Below are 20555 nucleotides of genomic sequence, written 5' to 3' on the forward strand. Positions count from 1 at the left end.
AGGCAGGAGGGGAGTTGTAGAGTAATGCTGATTATTTTAAAATATTGTAGGATAAACATACTGGGGTAAACAGCACTGGATGCCCACACAGCCTGTTTCACTGAGTCTTGTGTATCTATCTGGTCATTTGTTTCCTCAACACAGCTGAGGCTGCGCTGTAGACAGATCTGCACATCCAGCTGGGGCTGAGGAGCCCGTCTGGGAGCCCTGCAGCGCAGCAGTCTTGCCCGTTGTGCTTAGATGCTGGGAGAGGATGAAGAAGAGCTGGGCAATAGCAGGCATACAGGGGGACAGGACTGGAAAGTGAGACAGAAGGGAGATGGGGAAGGAAGGGATAATGACAAGATCGCTCAGTAAATCGGGAAGGGGAGGTGGCTGCTCTAGACAGGCTGTATTATTCAAGGTGGTTTATGGGCTGAGTGATGGGCGGCCGTGTCACTGGCTCAGTGTGACCCTCCATGGCACTGGGCAGGGCTGGGGGTCAGACCTGCGTCTGTCCTTAAAGCAGCTCTTCTTTTCACTACTGCTAACCCTTTCCTGTTCTTGCTCTTACCATTCTTCACATCCTTGTAAATGGTGCTTTCAGTGTGTGTGAGCTCCTGTGTGCAGAGCCCCCGACTGGCACCCAGGTGCTGCTATCAGTTGTGCATATTTTGCATTCTTCCGGACACTGCTTGCTCTTTTACTGCACATCAGGGAGTCGTAGATACTGCATCAGAATGCTGCCGATCTTCGCTGTGTTTTCTTCTCTGTCACTGGTACCCCTGATTGCCTGATTCTCTGATGGAGCGTGAGGAAAATTTTAGGCCTCTGCTTATCATTTGTAAGACAGTGACAGAACCTCGGTAAGATTAAGCAGATTTGTAGCTATGCAAGTTTATGGGCTGCTTTGCTCCATAAATCAAAACTGGTTTAAATTTGAAGCAGTGGAGCTTAGCCAGTGTAGGAGCAAGATCCAAAATAGCACTTTAATATCTAATATACAATTTAAGCAGAATTTATACTCGCAGTCTAGAAGAACGATAAAAGAAAATCCCTGTCCACTTTGCTTAGGCGTCACGGAGGCTGTAAGTGTCTGAATTGGTATAGAAAGCTGACTGCAATCCATTTGTCTTCTCCCTTGAATACTTCTGCAGCTTATCCAGCAGCTAACGAAAAATATATAAACTGTCCTGGCTACAGGATGCACAGCTTCAGTTACCCTGCTCCCTAGCTGAGTTTCTAGTGCTTAAGGTCTGGACAAATGTTCCTTCTGGTCTTGGGTCTTCTGTCTTTCTGGCAGCACAGTGGTAGAGTTTCAAAAGAAATGATAGTGGGGTGCCTGCTACTGATTCTTTTAGGGTATGGCTGTGGGATATTGTTCCTGGAATGGCTGAGACTGAATCCATCCAGTTGGGGTGAAATTGAAGCATCTCCTCATCTCCTTAGGGTTGTTTTAAGTACTACGGTATGTTTGCAAAGTGCAGGTACCTCCCTCTGTTACTCGGCTGTCCTTAGCAATGTGTATTTACAGCATCCTTCCACAACAGTGTGTAGCTGCTGCATAAAACCCTGCAGGTGATGGAAAACTGAAGATGTCAGTTGGCAGCAATCCGGAGGAGCAATGTTTAGAGATGTGTAACACATCTATACAAGTGCTTCTTGCAGTGTTTATGGCTGAGGCAGGGAAGTGTTTCTGGAGCTCGGTCGTGGCTTTTTTGCTTACTGGCAGAGGCTGAGGTTGCTGGCAGCCCCACTGAGGCTTTTGGTTGCAGATGTTCTCTACACCTGGACTGCAGCAAAACCAGATCAAGCTGAGACTGTGTAATGGCTTCGGAAGAGCTGTTCTTTGTTCTTCTGTCACTTACTGGCTTTAAAAACAGTAGCCTTATGTGGAGTGGAGGCAAATTTGAGAGGGGTAAATGTGAGTTGAGAGATGCATGCATGTAAGGAGTGTCCCACTGCATAAGGCATTTAGGTTGAGCTCTCTGGCTCTCTTTTTAATTACTGTAATATTAAGATGGAGCTCCTTGTGTCTAATCATGATGCTTATTGCCCTCTAGGTGTCCTGTCTGCAGATACTGCCAAACGCCTGAGCCAGTGGAAGAGAACAAGTGTTTCGAGTGTGGAGTTCAAGAAGTAAGTAGGTGGGTGGATGGTGAGTGAGATCTAGATTAGATCTGACTGCACAGCTGCTCTAGTTGCTTTTGGGGTTAATTCTGTGGCTGCTTTTGGCCTGATTTTACCAGTCAGTGGTATATCTGCTTTCCTTTTGAGTTGGAATCAGTACTGGGAAGGGACCTTACCTTCCATGTTTCCTATTCTGACAGATGTTTCTGATTCTTAGAAAGAAGTATTAGCACATAAGCTGATCAGAGCATGTGAGGTAAGGTGAGTATGATAGGAGGCAGCTAAAGTAACGCTGAACTTGGTGGTCCCTTCTAGTCTGTGCTCTGCAGAGCTTGCTTTTGTGGTCCTGCTGAGGTGCCTCATTCATTAGTCAAGGCCATTCTTCCATCCATGCTTGTGATAATCTATCGATGTACCCATCACCTGCAAGCACAATTGGCTTGAATGAGCAGGTACCTCCTTCTCTTCAGCCTGCCAGCTGAGCAAGGCTTCGAAGAAGGAGAGGGGAAAAACAGATGCTCTTCGCCCTCTAAGGAAGTGGCCGGATGTACACAGCATCAGTGGGCCACTGGTGTCAGGTCACACTTTCTCAAAGTGCTGATACCGCTGCTTGACAGTGTTGTATGTACAGAGCTTTCTCATTCTGTTGGTAGAATCTTTGGATCTGCTTAATATGTGGGCACATAGGCTGTGGCCGGTACGTGAGTCGACACGCTTACAAACACTTTGAGGAGACCCAGCACACCTACGCAATGCAGTTGACCAACCACAGAGTTTGGGACTATGCTGGAGGTAAGAGCTCTGTCTTCCCCTCCTGTAGGATGACCTTGTTTGTAAAAGGGCTTTTGGGACCATTTAGTAAGAGTACTTCTGACAGAGTTTGCTTGGAGATTAAGGGGTTTGCATCTGTACTAATACCTTGTCTTTTGGGAACATCCATCTCCTCTCTAGGAGCAGTTTTTGTGGGTCTGTAGCAGATGGAGGAGGGAGAACATGATTCTGTAATGAACTGGGGCAGTCCTGTAGTCTCTGTGGAATGTGTTTGTTACTCCCTTTCCATCAATTTGCCCTGAGGTATGGGAATGGGCTGTTGTAATAAATATCCTGTAAGGTGTCTGTGCGAAGTCTGCTAAATAACAAATACATCTGTTGTTGGCTTTCTGCCTTCCTAATACGCTGTTGCAGCAGTCTGCATGGTTAATTGTGCTGCATAAAGTATTTCCACTGGTGTCAAGCTGGGTGTTCTTAAACTAAAACTCCTGTGGTTGAATTTTCTGTCTTCAGATAACTACGTCCATCGCCTGGTTGCAAGTAAAACTGATGGGAAGATAGTTCAGTATGAGTGCGAGGGAGATATATGTCAGGAAGAAAAAATTGATGCCTTACAATTAGAGGTAAATATTTTGGCTTGTTCGACTCTGCATTGTGCTGCTGTGTGGAATTGTTTCAAATCCAGATACGACTACAGGAAAATTACATCATCTAATGCAGCAGACCTGCTCCCTGCATGTCAGTAATCATCTTCAGGCAGAAGCAGGATGTTTTTTACTGCCTTTTTTTTTTTTCCCCAAAAAAAAAAAAAAACCCAAACAACCAAACCTTGGCTCTGCAGAGCCAATGCAGCTAAGTGTAAGCTGGCTGCAGTGTCATCCTGTAGTCACTGGTAGACTGAAGATTAGCTGGTTATGCTGCTACAAACACTCAGGTCATTGGAGAGAGAAACGGGTCTGAATGCCAGGACTCACTCACCAGACCCTTCCTAGTGGATTAAGAACCCTTGGCTTAAGAACCGGGATGTGTGTGGAACTGTCAGTTTGAGTAGCTTAGCTTGTAAACTGAGCAAGTACGTAGGAATCCATAGCTATCCTTGGCTATCAGAGGAAGCTGACAGGCTTGTCTGATACCAGCCCTGTTCTGCTCCCTTCTCTTGAAGAGATGATGATTCTTTTGCACCTGTTGGCCAGCTTCTCCTATCCTAACTAGGAGGGTAAAGGAGAGCAACTCAGAATTATGGCTCCACTGAGCAGATACACCGCAGCATGATTTCAGCTGCATTAGACACAAGGGTGTCTGAGGAGGAAAAGCCCATAGAGACCAGACTTCGTAAGCTTATTGCTCAAATAAATATTTGGTTGCTTTTCCATGAATTTTCTGAGTAAGGTTAGATGCTAAACCAGCTATTTTTAACCCTTCTTCTGGGAGGTTGGTGCTTAAAATATGAGACCTCTCTATCTAGCTTATCAGTTCTAAATATTTCTAAAGAGAATTAATTTGGCAGTGTATTTTGGTGCTCTGATATTACTGAGGCTTTTTGCACGTTTAATTCTGTAGTGAATGCCTAATTTGGTGCTTATTAGCCTGATGATAAGAAATTATCACGTTTTCCAACCTTCTCATAACTCATTTGCAGAACCAGGAGGGGAAAGATGGGATGTAAGGCCTATATCCTTGTTCAGATGCCAAAATAACATTGGAATGGACTGTGCTAGTTGGAGAACAGTAATTGTGAATAGTTACATGCAGCTGAGGATGCTTTCGTAGAGACATTCTTACAGTGAAGCTAGATACGTGCACTTACCCTTCTGCCCTGGTTTTGGGCTGTGATGGGGAACTCGGCATCTCAGCCTTTGGGATCTCAGACTGTCATGACAAGGATGGTTGATGCTTCATTTTCCTGTGGAGTGTAAAACTTGTAGAGATTCATTGCTACTACTGTGAAAAATCTCTCTCTTCAAAAAGTTTTTGGCATGATACTGGGTATAGCTTGGCGGAACTTTTATTTGATCCTTGTTGTTGTGCTCTAAAGGCTTTCCTTGACTTCAGGAAATCAAGTGATTTGATTTTGAAATTAAATTGGTGAAACACATCTGCTGGATCTGCAGTTTGCATGTATGTTCAGAATGTCCTGTATGCTCAATTTCATCTGATTAAATTGATTTGTATATTGGAGTCCCTTGGGCTCCTTAATCAGCATAGCCACCCTTACATAAAAGCTGACTGTTCTGTGTATATCTTCTGTGTTTATAGTACTCATATTTGCTAACAAGCCAGCTGGAATCGCAGCGAATCTATTGGGAAAACAAGATTGTCCGAATAGAAAAGGATACAGCTGAAGAGGTGAGTTCTGCTCTGGGCATGTGCCTGCTGAAAGAGGCCCCTGGACACTGTTAAGTTAAAAGGGAGATGGGCTGTTCAGTCTCTCATACAGCCTGAATGTTGCGTGACGTGGCCTCGCATAGCCTGTTTCACTACCAGCTGAGAAAATTGGCTCCAAGATGTATCCCTTATCTCAGTGCTCAGATCTAGCAATTTGCTGCTCAGTGGTGCAGAAGTAGGTAGATTGCCACCTAGATTGAAGGTTGATTTAGATGTGCTGCTGAGGAAACTGCAGCAGTGGTGAAAACAAGTCCGTGCTGCTGCAGGATCCCTGCTTGCGGATGCCATCCGTCTCACCCTGACATGTATCTCTAGGGATGGTTAGTGTAGCATAGACAATATGACTTTAATTTGCTTGGCTGCAGAAAGTGGTAGCAGTCTTTCTGCTCCAAATGCATATTGATTTGCCCTTTCTTTCTGATCCCCTCTCTCTCCTCATCACCCTTTGGGAAAAGTTCAGAGTCTCATCCTGTAAAGCGTTCTGTAGGCAGGATGCTTCAAAATGTCATGAGCAAAAATCTAGTGAGAATATTTTAATGCTTTTCACTCCACATAGATCCTTTCACCTAGGTTTAAAGTGAGTCAGGATTTAGGGTTGAGTCCTTAACTGAACTTTCTGCATGACTTCTAATTAACCATTTTGTATCTGCAGTTAAGTAGCATTGTAAGTGTAGAAATTATGACTGTTGAAATAGTGGTCATTCACCTTGGTCTAAAGAAGAGTTCCACAAATCTTATGGAGGGCCCTATAAAAGATATAGCAAAAACTGTCTTGCACGTGACCAGGAAACATGATCCACAAAGCAACTTCAAAGTGAAACAACTATGATATATGCCCCAAATGTGGTTTCATGTTTAAAGATCCTTACAATTCTAGCCGTGGCCCTCGCTCCGCCTAAGTCTTGTCTGGATCAGTGCCATTATGCAGTGTATTCCATTATCAGCGCTCAGGCTACTTCCCCCAAATTAACCATCAGCTGCATAAACATTCAGTGATTAAGGCCGGAAGGCTTAAAACCTGCTGTGCATTGACTCTGGCATCAGTGAAGGCACCATGTGTGCTGACACTGACATTTATCCAGATTGCTCCTCCAGAAAACCATTTTTTCCCTTTAAATTCCTGTCTCCACTACATGCAAGCGTGCTTTTGGCACTAATGTAGGGAAAACAAGTATTTCTGTCTATAAATCTCCTGTAAGTCTTATGTTAGAGGTTTTGGCATGTTCTGTGCAGTGCCTAGAGAACAAGAACTTGGTTTTCTTCAGCAGTAGCAGTCTCGAGTTGTGAAGTAGAGGGGAAGTGGAAGCCAGTGTGTGTTTCTGTTTGCGTTTTGCATGAGTAAGATATTCGTGTCAGTAGGTCACTGCCTTATGACAGCAAGCTGCTGAGTCAATGCTGAGCGAAGTAGCATGTTAATTTTCAGACTTTGACCATACTTACTTGAAGTTTACTTTAAAATGAGCAAAAGCCTGACATTGTAAAGCCTTAAGATGGAAATTTAAGTTTGCTGACAGATACAAAAAAGTCTGAGAGAATGGCAAAATAAGTGCTTAACTGCAGTCAATAAGAAATTAAGGATCTGGTGTAGCTTGTGTTTGAATGGGGTGCCTGGCACAGATCTGCAGCCTGAGTTGCTGTTCTGTGTAAGCAGCTTCCACGGCAACATGGTTCCTCATTGGGTACTGCGAACTGTAAATGCAGAGGGTCTTCATCAAAACCAAGCCTTTTCTTGACTCAAAGCTTTTGCTTACCTGGATATAGTAATCGGTCAAAGTCTAGAAACCACTCCAGAAAAATGAATGTCATAATGAAAGTGCACAGGACTTTGATCTCTTTGAAATGCCTGTGTGTTTGTTTTTACAGATTAACAACATGAAGACCAAATTTAAAGAGACCATTGAGAAGTGTGACAGTCTGGAACAGAGGCTGAATGACTTGCTCAAAGAAAAGCAGTCTGTCGAAAGGAAGTGGGTACCGCTGCCAGGTTTAGTTCCGTGCAGCCATTAAAACTCTGCACACTGACATCCAAAAAGAAAAAAAGCTTGTTATTCCTAGGCAATTTTGAGCTATTTAAACTGGTATACTGAGAACACAGCTTATTTTAAAAAAAAAAAGCTCTCATTTCTGTAGGTGTTCACAAACTGAAAGTGCCTGTTGAGTGGAACACAGCTTTTGGGCTCTTGGCTCTTTTTACATGGTCTGCATATTTAGCATTCAGTAATCCTCCCTCTGCCTGCTCAGAAGGAGACGCCAGTCTGTTTCACAATTGGCGGATACATCCAAAGGGAAGAAAGGCAGCCTAACAGAGGCATCTCACCCAGCACAGAGCAAAACGTAGACCTTGGGAAGTGCCTCGATGAAAGATGTCAAGCATGGGGACTGTGCAGATCAGTGTGTTCCAGCTCCCTAGGTGGGACCGCACGCTCTGTTCCTCCTAGCCCACCAGGCCCCTGGCACTGCTGCCTCTCCAGCAGTCCTGGTTGGAGCAGGACACCCAAGCTAGTGAGCTGTGGTTCATGCAACTCACCCTAATGAACAGAAAGGAGTCAGCAAACTTCAGGGCAAAAGAACTGGGTTGTTAAGAGCAGGGAAGCGTTGTCTGTGAAACATGAGGTTACTGATATCCTTGTGGAAGCACCTTGCTTCCAACTGAAGTGGTATCTTCGGGGTCTTGTATTCAGAGTGTGCTGGGAGCCAGCATCTGGGAGTCCCTGGTTGTCCTCAGCTCCCTAAGGACGCCCTTTTTGGCGTCTGTTACGTAAGTTGCAGATGCATGTTCAAGGTTACAGTGCCATGCTTCCACACACGCCCTTTCTGTTGCCTCTGTTGGCCTCTGGTACAAGAGGGAATTGCCTAACTTGCAAGGGAAGGGATTCTCCTGGGTTATGCAGTTGGAGGGATGAAGGAAGGGATTCTGCTTCACAACATCCTATTTGATATGCAGGCAACTCCATACAGACAAGCAGGTGTTAGCAAGCCTTAAGCTGGGTAGAAAATCCTGGGGGAGATTTCAGAGTCCTCTTGTGTTGCCTCCCTTTTCCAGAAAACCAAGTTCCAGGTGGGCTTGGTGGGGCTGGGGACAGCTGGGAGTCAGTTGCTCTAAGAGATTGGAAATAAAAAGGATGCAATGGTGTTTGATCTTGGTATAGTGCACTGCTTTCCTGATGTGTGCTTCTATTTGTAAGGTGTTCTCAGCTGAATAACAAAGTGGCTAAACTTTCCAACGAGCTGAAGGAGGAGCAAGAACTGAACAAGTGTTTGCGAGCAAATCAAGCCTTGCTTCAGAACAAACTAAAGGAGGAGGAGAGAGTGTTAAAAGAAACCTGCGAACAGAAGGACCTGCAGATCTCTGAGATCCAGGAGCAGTTGCGGGATGTCATGTTCTACTTAGAGACGCAACAGAAAATCAATCACCTCCCAGCTGAGACCCGACAGGAGATTCAGGAAGGACAGATCAACATTGCAGTGGCATCTTCTGCCAGCTCCTCCACAGGGGGCACAGGCAAACCTTCTTCCAGGAGAGGCCGTGGCAAGAGGGGCAAATGAGAATCAGAGTGCCCTGCTCCCAACCTGAAACTGGCCTTGCTGGTGGTGGGCCAGGCTCACCTCTCGGGACTCCGGCTGGGAATGCCCAGTTCACTAAAGCTCAGCTAGAAATTGTCTTCAGAGCTGCTCATAAAACTGGCTGCCAGTCAGTGGAGGTGTCTGTGGTATTTAAAAGCATTTCACTGCACTATTTAGCTGTTTTTAGGCAGATCTTAATGACCATTTTGCCTTCCTACCTTTTCAAAGCCCCTCCTATCATGCATTTGACTTTCTTCTTGGAGAGCGTACTGTTTTGGGTGGTGGGTGTGTACATGTTAAACATCGTATTCCCTAAGGGGATGCTGTAGAGTAGGCTAGGCCCAGCCTGTAAAGGTTCTCCAGTTCTTCTCCTGGATTAAAAGTATTCTCAACTAAAATTATTTTATTTAATAAACAGTGTAAATTAGATTGTATACATCTCCTTTAAGTATGTGAAGTCCTGACACCGCAAACTGCTAGTGCAGGTGTAGAACTGTTATTTGGAAGTAAATAGGAGTGAGGTGTGGAAAATAAACCATCTTAGTGGCGTAAGAAGCTGAATGACTCCTAAAGGCTTGTAACCTAGGATATTAAACGCTTTAAGGGACTTTGCTAATATCTCTTTCTTCATCTTAAAGATGGCCCTTGAAAGGCCAGTGCTTGCTGTCTTTGGGGCAGAAAGCATGGAAGTTTTATATTCTGGAAGCTGTTTAGTGTGATTGTTTTACAGGCGTTTCTACAAATTAAATAGAGCCGTCTTTGCAAAGATGGGTACATGCTATATATTAACACTACCACAGTGTTCTGGTCCTCCTGGAGTGGGGTGTGTATGTGTTCCCTCCATGAGCTGTGCTAGGGGTGTGTTGGCATAAGCTCCAGCGCTGCAATCCTTGAAACGAGGTGAGGAGAATGACTAACGCTGTGTTTTAAAAACCCCCTTCCTACGTGCCTGTAACCAGCCTTTGCAGTAGCTGCCAGCCCCCACCCGCAGGGCTGCAGTGCTCTGGTCCAGCATGGAGCTGAGCGCGCTGCCCTGCGACTGGACCCTCGCCGCTAGATGCAGCTGTTGTATCCAGTTGCTGTGGTCACTTAGCATGGTCTGTTCTGCTCTGAAATGTGCTCTGCCCAAAATCCCAGCTGGCAAAACTTTTGTGTTCTTTGCCCCAAAGCTGTGCAGATCCTATAAGGAAAATCTGAGGAAAAATCGAGGTGGGGGGTGTGTGGTATTTGTTGGTTTTCACTTAGACTATATACCAGGCTTGATGTTCTGGGGTGGGAACAGTTTCACCCTGGCTGGAGAAGCGACTGTCCTGGTTCCTGTGTTGTGCTCATCAGTCGGAGCATTTTAAGCCTATTCCTTCATTAAAAATGGCTGGGGGAGTCCTGCAGTTGTTTCTTCAGGACATAGTATGATCCTTTTCTGTTGTTCAAACTGTAGGAACAGCCTTTATCTTGGTCTGTAACATTGAAAATGCAGCTCTGACTTTCCTGCTCCAAACTGGAACAAAGAAATAAAACAGCTAGTCCTTTATTGCTGGAAGTTGTTCTTTTTGGCCAATTGAAAGGAAGGAGTTACAATAAATAAGAGTGACTCTCAGAAGGTGAGTCCTTATGATCTGCTTCCTGACTTTATGGACTGGAAGCACTGAGCTTCCTCACTCTGAAATACAGGGCACTTGTTCGTGCACTCGCTGCATCCACTGCTTGGGTTTGGAGATCTGCCCCAATCATCTGGAACTTCTACCTTTTCTAACTTTATAGCATGAATGTACACTAACTCTTTTCTAGTGTGTGGATTGTACAACGAGGCTTCTGCCTTCTGTAAATTATTCTAAGGACCTAGAGATGTACAGCACAGCTTGCTCTCCTATAGAAACTATTTTATTTAAGATATATTTTTACACCATCTAAGATGCTCTGACCTTTTGCTGAAAGCTTGCTTTGTGTAGAACACTAAGATGCTGTACTGTATCTTGGAATTCATTTTCAAAAAATGTGATTGAAAATTAAACCAGCGTGCCGTATTTTTGTTTGTGTATTCAACTGAAGTGGAGGGAGGAGATGGCAGGGAGAACGACAAAACATGTGACTTACTCTTCTTGAAGTCATCTACTTTTTAACTCGAAGGCAAAGCTGTCCAAATGAGCTCTTTGCCATGTTTGGGCTGGGTGGAAGTTTGGTTCAGCTGAGCTGATATGAGCAGATAACACAGGGTAATTATCTCTGGCTCATGAGAAGTGGGCGGCTCATGCAGAAAAAGCAAAGGTTGTTGAATACTTTTGCGTTAAACCAAATTACCCCCGGTCCTTGAGTCCCCACCAGCTTCTCCTAAAATCATCCCGGGTGGCAAAGCAACCTACAGTGTCCATCTGGGGGTTTATTCACTGCTGTAGATGCACTGGGCTCCCCCAGGTTGCTGCTGGGTGAGGCTGAGGGCACTCTTCCTGGCAAGATGTCCCTGCTGGTGAGACCATGCTCTGTCTGGCTGCATGGCAGAAGCAGTGCTGATGTGGCTTGAGCCCACACGTGGTTCGTGGTGAAGGGAAAAGTCCCAGGAAAGGCTGGCCCGTGACTCTTCCTTACCCATCATCCAGACACCCAAGTGCCTGGAAGAAGCAGTGGTGCTCGGACGGCTCCAGCCTGCGGTCAAATTTTGACATCTGAGACTCAAACAACAGGTCAGTTTTGTGGCTGATGACTCAACATCACCACAGGAGAAGGTTGCAGCAGCATAAAATTTCCCCCAAGCACTGGACAGCTGAGATTGGCCAAGCTCCTGCTAGGATTAAAAGCCTTAAAATAGACTTTTTTTTTTAAATCATGAAAGAAACACAGACCTCCTCCCCGGATGAACATCAGTGGGGTTTTGCTGCCTCTGCTGGTGCTGTGTCGGGTGCCTGAAGTGGTGTCTGAGAGCTCTAGGATAAAGCCTTCCTTGGCACTTGCCATGTGGGCTATGTGGCAATAACAGAGAGATGTTCCAGCAGGAGCAAGAAATGGGGGACCTGCTCTCCCCCAAAGGGGTGCTGGTGGCCAGTGTGCTCTGTGAACTTCACTGGATCCTGCTGTTCCCTCTCCACAAAAGGTCCCTGATTCACAGGCTGGCAGAGAGGCAACAGAACAGCAAAATGACTCGTGATTCTGCGTATGCGGGCAGGACAGTAATGCCAAAAACACCCAAGGCAGCCCAAGAGCCTCTGACATCAGCTCTGCACCTCTGTGGTGAGAGCACCCACCTGCTCATGTGAGGTCATCGGGGACCGCAGGAAAGTCTGCAGGATTTAAAATGGCCAGGGAGAAACACAGATGGAGTGGAGTGACAGCCAGAAATCGGACGAAGCTTGGCAGAGTCCTCCGCACTTTGAGGATGCTGAAATGATTCACTCCGGCAGCTGTTCCCGAGCGAGCGGAGGGGAGAGGCAGTTAGACAGGATGATGGGTTGGCATGGCTTCTCCTTGGCTGGGAGCAGCAGCGCCCGCAGCTGGAGGGACAGCAGGGACAGAAAGTCATGTCCCCCTGCTTGGAAGGGAAATGTAGGGCAGCTCAGGGTGAGGTGGGGCTCAGGGTTCAGCTGTCACTGCTTCGAGCCGGGTATGTTCCCCATAAGCAAACAGCAAAGACTAGATTAGCAGGAGGCAAAAGCAGCTCAACTCAATGGTGAGGTGGGCTTGGTGGGCTTCCCACCCGCCATCTCCAGCACACACCCAAGCCGAGGTGGGAGGGGAACGCAGCACCCATGAGACCTGTGGCCACCCAAGCTCCAGCACCCCGTGGCCTCTCTGCTGATGGGTTTCCATGAGCCCTCTGGGGCCAGACCAGCAGCAGCTGTTCCCCATGCAGCCCGCAGTTTGGGGCGAGATGCCTGGCTGACAGTGCTCTGTTTCACACAGTTCCAGGGACTCATTAGTTTTTCAGTGGGCTAATTTGCCTCCTGGGAAGAACCTGTCCTTTAACACCAGTTAATCCCCTGCATGACACAGGTTCTACTCTCTTAAGAACTGAGGTCCCAGGTGAGGTGACATCTCTCTGGTTTGTGCCCTAGAAAAAATTCACATGATGCCACTAACAGAGCAGACATGGGGTCACCCTGCAAGCAAAGGCCCACAGGTGTCTGTCCATCCATCTGAGCAGCTGGAACACCCCATGGCCATGCTGTGCTCCCTGAGCCTGCGCCACAGCCAGCCCAGGCCCCTCCAAAGGCACGCGCTGCCATCCCACCACCCACTCTCCACTCCATTTACCTTTCCACTAGAACCCAATTCCCTAAGGCCCTGTGGAAAATTCCTGCCTTAATCTGCACCAACTGACTTGTCTGTTCTTGTTTGAGCTCTGAGAAATTCACATCAATTTCTTCTAGGCTTCATCCCTTTCCTCTTTTTACATAAACAGGCATTTTGGTCTAACAACTGTATTTTGAAGGCAGACACATCCCACTGGCCCAGCTCTCCACAGCAGATCCTACACCAAGACAGCAGTGTTTGGAGGGGAGTTTTGCAGCATAGGAGGAACATCTGTGTATTCATTCTCCAGCCTGAATTCCTGCACACATTTCCCAAGGCAAAAGCCAGCTCTGCGCACTTGTTCACCCCAGCTTCTCAGGGGCAAGAGAAAAATAGTGACAGGTCTGCTTGAAGCAGGAAGCAATTTGTGATAGTTGCTTTCATTTCAAGCTCAAGTTACACCCCCACACCTAACACTTCCTGCTCCTGCACCACCCTTGAGCAAGCATTATTTATAGCAGCAAGCAGCATTTATAGCTTTGCCCCTTCTTGACCTGGAAGTAATTGGTTAATTGAGTTAGACAACAAACCTCAAGATACTCACAAGGCTTCCTTCCACCTTCTCACAGGGAGCTGGAGAGTCAAACTCCTTCTATCCCAAGCTAGTTAAAAACATCAAAAACCTCAGAGAGAGCAATGTTTACTTCCCCACCAGGAAACTGGTCCCTGTTGAACCTTCTTCAGGGGCAACAGCTCCTATAAAGCTGCTGCACCTGGAAGGCTTGCTGCCTTGTTGGAGCTGGAGCTGGTTTTGGGGTAGGTGGGGGCTCTTTGTGGAGGGTTTGCTGAGCTGAATGGAGGCTGGGAAGCAGCAGGAAGTTTTGTTGCTCGCTGGTGGGAGCTGTGCTTTGAGCAGACATGCCTGAGCTCACCAGGAAACTGAGATTTTGGCCCTTCTGTGCAGGTTTAGTAATGTGGTGATTTGGTGGTTGTAGAGGTTATCTGTGTTTGTGGGCCTGAAGGCAGGGGGGTGAGGGTGAGCTATTATTTCACTTGCCTTGTGTTAAGCATGTGTCTTATTCCCAACCTGAGATACCTGGGGCCGTGCTGGTCTCTGGTGCTGGGCCCTGCATGTTCCTTGTCATCTGAAGGTGGTACTTAGTGGTAGCACTTCTCTTATGTGTGCTGCTGACATGGTTGTGCTCTCAAAAGTGCTTAGGTAAAGCCCCAATGTCCTGCTGGGGGTTGTACAGTAGCCTGTGCTGGGCAGGGAGCTATGGGAGCTCTGCCTAACGCTGGTGGAGATTTCAATGCGTTCACAAAACCCACCTGGCTGCCCCAGACCAAGCAGTCAGGCTGCCCTCATGCATTTAAGGAGGGCTTTTCTTGGAGGTAGATGGTAACTTAGCTGTTTTTCTTGCCTATTATCAGTGTCCCTATGTGGTGGCAATGACCTTGGAGGAATGTCAGTGTAGGATGTACCTTGGTTTTCTGGATGCAAAGATGCTGTCTTGATACCTGTTTACATGTCTATGGCTCTTAGTCTCTCTCTTCCCTCACATCTCTATATGTGACTTTATAATATTTAGTAGTCTCTCTTGATGTGTGATGCTGTTAGGTGAAGAAATGTATGCCCTTGCACTGTAAAACAGAGGGCTTTAGGCACATGAAACAAACCCACCTTGGTGGATCCTTCTCTCTGGGATGGGGAGACCCCCACCACTGTTGTGAGTGAGGTTCCAAGGCAACTTTGTGGCGCCTGTGTCTGAGCTCTATAAACCTAAAATAAATCCACAATAAATCTGTTTAGCATACAAAATATGACTAGATCTCCTAGAACAATTCCTCTACAGTACTGGTAATCTTAGTCCAAGCAGAATTAATGTAGGCAGGAGAAACTCCTAGTGCTGTTGGCTTGCACCCAAGGTCTGTGTGGAGTCCTAGTTGGAAAACCTTCTGTGAGGGCTGGAGGAGCCAAGCAGGAGATGCAGCCGAGCAAGGTGCGTGAGCGGTATTGTCCACAGGAGACAGGGATGCTGCTGCAGCCAGTAGCCCCATGCTGATGGAGGGGAAGCTGGCTGGTCTCATCCAAGCACAGCCACGCCAAGAGTTTCCCTCTGCAACTGCAGGGATTGCATGAGGAGCAAAGAGGGCTTTTTCCAAGCAATTCTCCCTGGCAGCTTTCAAACATGCTCTAGGTTCACTGGAGTGAAGAAGAAGTCCCAGTTGGATCCTGCCTGCTCAGTGAAGGAGCACCAAGAGCTGAGCATGGCCCTGGGACCCAGGAGCTCCTGGCCTCCACTCCTCACTAACACACCCCTGCAGCTTCATTGCAAGGAGCCAAACACCTACTCCTCCTTCCAAGAAATCAACGGGGAGGAATGAACAATGGTGTAAAAGCCAAGGTTTATAGGCAGCCGCGTGGGAATGCAGGCAGTGCACTGAAATCACGGCATTTTCCTCTGTGGCGATAGGAGTCAAACCGCAGAAGCAGTTAAGAGGATTAGATACTTCTGATCATATTTGCAGCTGTGCTAGCTGTAACTGAGAGGAGAAATCCAAATGCTTCATCTTGAGAAGTGACTCTGAGCCTGGAAGGGAGAGCTCCCTCAGGACCCTGCATCTGGGTACGTGCTCAGACCCTGCTGTTTGATAGAACTACTAGGAGCTGAGATTCCTACAGCTGAAGTAGTGGCACTTGGCTCCCTTGAAGACCCAGGCTCCTGTGGAAAACTCCTAGATGCTTCAAGTTGCAATAATGTCTCCAAAATGTCAGCTCCCATGCAGAAGGTCTATGTCTCCCAAGTGCCACAACCTAAACAAAGAACGTGTTAGAAGCCCTGCCAGGTTTAGACCCAGATGTGACAGGGGAGATCCCTCCCTGGACATCACTGAGAGGATTTCTTTAACAGTTGTCTTAGCACTCCGGTGCTTTAGCAAGGAAAACTAACTTCACTGTACAGTTAAGTTTCAGTGTCTAGTTCTCATGCATTTAGTGCTGTTACTGTCCATATAAAAATACCTGACCATTCCCTCTGAAGCTCAGTCCTGCAGAGATGCTGGTGATGCACTGCCAGCACTGTAGTAGGAAACCCCCCTGCTTTTCCCTAGGGACACCTCTGACAAGCCCTTGGCCCCCACTGCAGGCAGGATGGGCTGAGGGGGAATATGGAATCCATTAAGCTGTTTTTCCAATCTTGAATAAATATGTGGCCTTGTAACCAAGGAAGAAGACACCACTCCTTGAGACACCTGTGCTTGGCCCTGCTTGTGGAGGCTGCCTGGGGCTCCTGTGTGGAGTGGTGAGAGTCCCTTCGCTGTGGATGGAGGGTCTGATGATGCTCCTGGCTGGGGCAGGCAGGTCCCTTCTGAAGCCAAAATCCCAGATCTAAGCCTCAGGTGTAACATGTCGGAGGAAGGGAAAACCTTTGCATCTCACTTCCAATTCGCCTGATGATTTTAGCACAGAGTCTTAGCAAACAAGAGAAAGAGTGCCAGAGGTAACAAATTCACCCCTTTCCAAATGTGGTCATGTGGTAGTCATCTACCAAAAATGTAAACCAAGATCATAATCCTAAATCTGTCCTTTGAATGTACCTGTGCCTGTTCTGTAGTAGTTTCCTTCTAATCCCCAGGGATTAATACTGAAGTGCATTGAAACATCTGAGGTGAAGGGGCACAGTGGAAATTCCTTGTGGGCTGCTAATAATAACTGAAAGCTGCTCTGTGAAGCAAACCTGAGGCTGACTTGGTTTTTAATGGACATCTGTCTGTAGGGGGAAAAAATGCCATGGCAACTGGCTTTCTTGTTGGCATGCCTGGCTGAGTGAAAGGACAGGGAGAGGATGGGTATTGGCGGGTCTGCGTAGCTGCACTTGGGAAACGTGGAGGTACAGCTCGATGAGACTGAGGCAAAGGTTGTTTATGCTCTGTGAGCACCAGGTCTTGAGGGATTTAGGAGCTAAATCTTGGCATAACGATTGCTTTGTGTGCTGCTGCTGCTTAGCAGGAGCTAGGTTGGGTTCTCCCCTCCCTTTTGTAAAAATGTGAAACCTAAAAGCATAAAGTGCTTGGTTTAAGATTGCCTGGCAGTTTGCTGGGCACAGTTGGTGTCTCCCAGTTTGTAGCTCTGTCCTGAAACCATTGCTATGGAGCTACAGCATCACTGTACAGGTCCTGGAGCTTTTCTGCCAGAGGAAGGAAATGCCTTTGTGTGGTGTTCGAGGCCAATGGAAACTGAGAGCAATGTTCATTAAGGTTATAGGTAAAATGAGCTCTGGCACTTCTGCACCTCTCTCCTGAGCTCTGTGGACATCAGCATTTCCCTTCATCTCTTGGATAAGCAGCTGGCACGTATAGCTCAGAAGGCACATCCATCATCTGTGCCCTGTCTGAACTCAGCTGGAGGGGGATGCTGGTGGGCTGAGAGAAGTTGGGAAGAAACAGCTATAAAAGTGCAAGTGCAGATCAAAAACTGTATCTGATGGGAGCTGGTCTCTGCTTGGAATCAAGCTGTGAGTTTGAGGGGCTGCAGGCAATGAGAAGACACTGTGCAGTGACTGGGGTGGGGAGGCAAGGCAGAAGTAGGCAGCAGTTGTCCTGCTTGGTCAGTTTGGAGCTTGGGCTTTGGTTTTGCTCACTGTCATGTATGTACCTCTTTCTGGTTCCACCAGTAGTGCGTTCATCAGTTAAAACTAATGGCTGCTTTGCTGATGAGCTAATATCATAACTCTCTGGGAAGTGCTTGTGTGTTAGGGGACCCAATTTGTTTTCCTAATGTCTTTCCAAGTGTTTGGAGATCCCTGTGCCCATAGCACTGTTCACAAAGCTTTAGCCTCCAAGAAGAGGGTTAGGGATAATGGGACTAAATAGCAGAAGTCTTCAAGGAAGAGAAAATGCATGTGTAGAAATGCTTAGTTCTCTGAGCTTCTATTAACAGCTGATTTTGCTTAAAATAAATGCTGAGTGCCTATGCCGGTCATCCCTACACAGGCATGCATGTTTCATCTTGTTGAATGCTGTTGAGGATCACCCTGGGTAGCTCAAGGAAGAGAGCCCAACACCTAACAGCAGGTTAGATCAAGGAAATGTTACATCATGTAGCATTTCCTGGTAAGTAATGATATTATCAAACTCATTCATCTTCATATGCAAATACAGCCTGCACATGTAGTCACAAATCTGAATGAAAATAGTAGTCTCAGAAAGAGCAGTTTTAACCTGGAACATGGACAGAAAGGGCAAAACTGAATGTGATTCTCCATCAGAAATAGTTGATTTTCTTTCTTGACTGTGGAGCAGGTGACTTTGAATCCTGAACTCTTCTACAGCTTGACCGCTGCACCCACTGACTGCTGTCTGTTCCCCGTCACAACCACATTTGCAACCAAACTAGTAGTTATAAGGGTAGGGATTAGCCAAAAAAGGGAGAAATTGATAGAGCCAAACTGTAATTAATGTAGAATATTGGGAATGGTGGGCAAAGATGAGCTGTATGGAGTAGAAGGGAACAATGTACCAAAATGGCAGTATAATGCCATTACGCTGGAAGTTTGGGTAGTCCCAATGCACCCACAGCAAAAAGGTGAGGAGCAGTGTCTGCGCCAGTGGCAGCTGAAGAAGCTGGCTACCCCTGGATTCACAAACCAACCTGCAGGTTCTCTGGTGGTCATTACTGCCAGAGCTATTTTAATTTGATTACTTCTATATTTGTAATGTGTTTTTTATGAAGATGCTTGACAAACAAAAAAGGGAGGGCACACTGAAAGCCAAACGGAACTTAACAAAACAAAGAATACACTAAAGGAGAAAACAAGTCAAACCACAACTGCATTTGAGTCATTACTACAGACATGAAATCAAGTCTTATACGTACGCTGCTTTCCAAACACTTATTGTTGCCCCAAAATGTAGTTTAGTATGTTCGTGTCGCATCTTAGAAACCATGTCTGCCTATGGAAATTATTTCTGTGTTTTTGGCATCCTTGAATATAAAGGGCTCCATCTTCACATGCAGGACCCCACAGTATGGCTGCCACTTGAAAACACCACAGGCTCTTTAATAGTTCTTAACGTTTAGCCACATAAATAGTGACTAATTGCTGTGCACTGTAAACCTTCTTAGCTGAAAAAGCATTGAAATAATGTATTTTAAAAAAACCCAACTATTAAGAGACTGAATATAACATATCCACATCACTTATCAGATGGAACACACTACTGAGTAGGTAATCCTTGCTAACTGTAGCTTACTTGACTTAGTTTCAAGGCATATTTTGGCTCTTCCTTTCCTGCAGCATTTCCCCTGTTGTGGTAGCACTTGGAGGCCCTCTGCTTGAGGTCCAGTAGGACCAACCAAAAGATATAGAAGACCTTAAAAACAGTACCCTAAAGAGTTTGGTTAAACGCTGGGTTTTGTATGCTAATGATTTTACATATATATGTGTGCGTGCATATATGTATTTAACACATTAAAAGAATATTTTCTTAGCTTCTCTTAGGTAATGTTAGTTATCCCGTTGTGTGCAGTGAAAGAGACTTCTGCTTTTATAGTAAATGGTCCTAAAATTTGTGTCAGTTGTAGTGCAAGCTGTCTTTAGCTCCGCAGGTTTCAGTGTCTCCTACAGAAAGAAACTCTTGGACTGTGGAAACATTCAATATCCTTCTCCCTTGGTTCCGTGGCTGTGAAATGGCCTTTCTTCACTAGAAACAAGTGTCTTGTGAATTCAACCAAGTGACTGAAAAATGTGGTTTCCTTAAAACTGCTGGCTCTGTTCAGGGCAAGTATTTTCAATGGAAAAATGCTTTGTGCTGAGCCCATTTTGGCTAGTATCTGTCATCTAACTAACAATGTGTTAACCACAAGGTTATTTGGGCCTGTAAGGTAAAACAAATCAAGCAGTTTAACAGTCAAAAGTGTAGGGAAAATGCTAATTTAAGAAAGCTGTTAAATATTTGTTATCTCTTTACCATTGTGTGCTGCCACCCACAACTCTTTCAACTGCATGGGAAAGCTGTTGCTTTACAAGCAAGGTGTATAAATAATGCCTGCCTAAGAGCACAGCTCCTTTTTATTACATTTGAATCCTGTGGGATTTCTAGAGCATTTCTATGAATAGATTAAACTCTGAGCATTTTGAGTAACCATGGCTATAAATCAATTTAGCTCTTGGTTTTCAAGTTACATCTGCTCTTACTAATCCTGTATGTACATAGATTTTTTTTTTTTTTTTTTAAAAGGACAGACCAGGCTTTATTTTTATGCACTGGTATGAGTTGGTGAAACCACTGCTCTGCATAAAGCAGGAACATGGCAGAGCCAAACAGTCGCTGCACCTTGGATTTCAGCAGGAAGCCTGGCGATGACAGATAGGTAACAAGACGGAGCGATGGGACAACTTGCACCTTGGGCTTAAATACTGTTTCTGTTGGTGCAATGGGAATACTATTTTCTTTGGACTACAAAAATTTAGGGGGGGAACCCCCCTGATATCTATAATACTGTG

General features: G+C 46.0%; 1 protein-coding gene across 2 annotated transcripts in view; it reads left to right on the forward strand.

Moving 5' to 3' along the window:
- The window catches only part of BRAP (BRCA1 associated protein), a 15908-nt gene extending 5055 nt beyond the window's left edge, over positions 1-10853 (forward strand). For both annotated transcript variants that reach the window (XM_075109937.1, XM_075109936.1), the window contains exons 7-12: positions 2043-2118; positions 2763-2901; positions 3394-3503; positions 5137-5226; positions 7129-7232; positions 8451-10853. In XM_075109937.1, the coding sequence (XP_074966038.1) occupies positions 2043-2118; positions 2763-2901; positions 3394-3503; positions 5137-5226; positions 7129-7232; positions 8451-8811 (880 nt within the window). In that variant the 3' untranslated portion in view covers positions 8812-10853. The remainder of the gene's footprint in view (positions 1-2042; positions 2119-2762; positions 2902-3393; positions 3504-5136; positions 5227-7128; positions 7233-8450) is intronic.
- The last annotated feature ends 9702 nt before the right edge of the window (positions 10854-20555 follow it).

This window comes from Phalacrocorax aristotelis, chromosome 15 (assembly GCF_949628215.1).
Source record: "Phalacrocorax aristotelis chromosome 15, bGulAri2.1, whole genome shotgun sequence".
Lineage (NCBI taxonomy): Eukaryota > Metazoa > Chordata > Aves > Suliformes > Phalacrocoracidae > Phalacrocorax > Phalacrocorax aristotelis.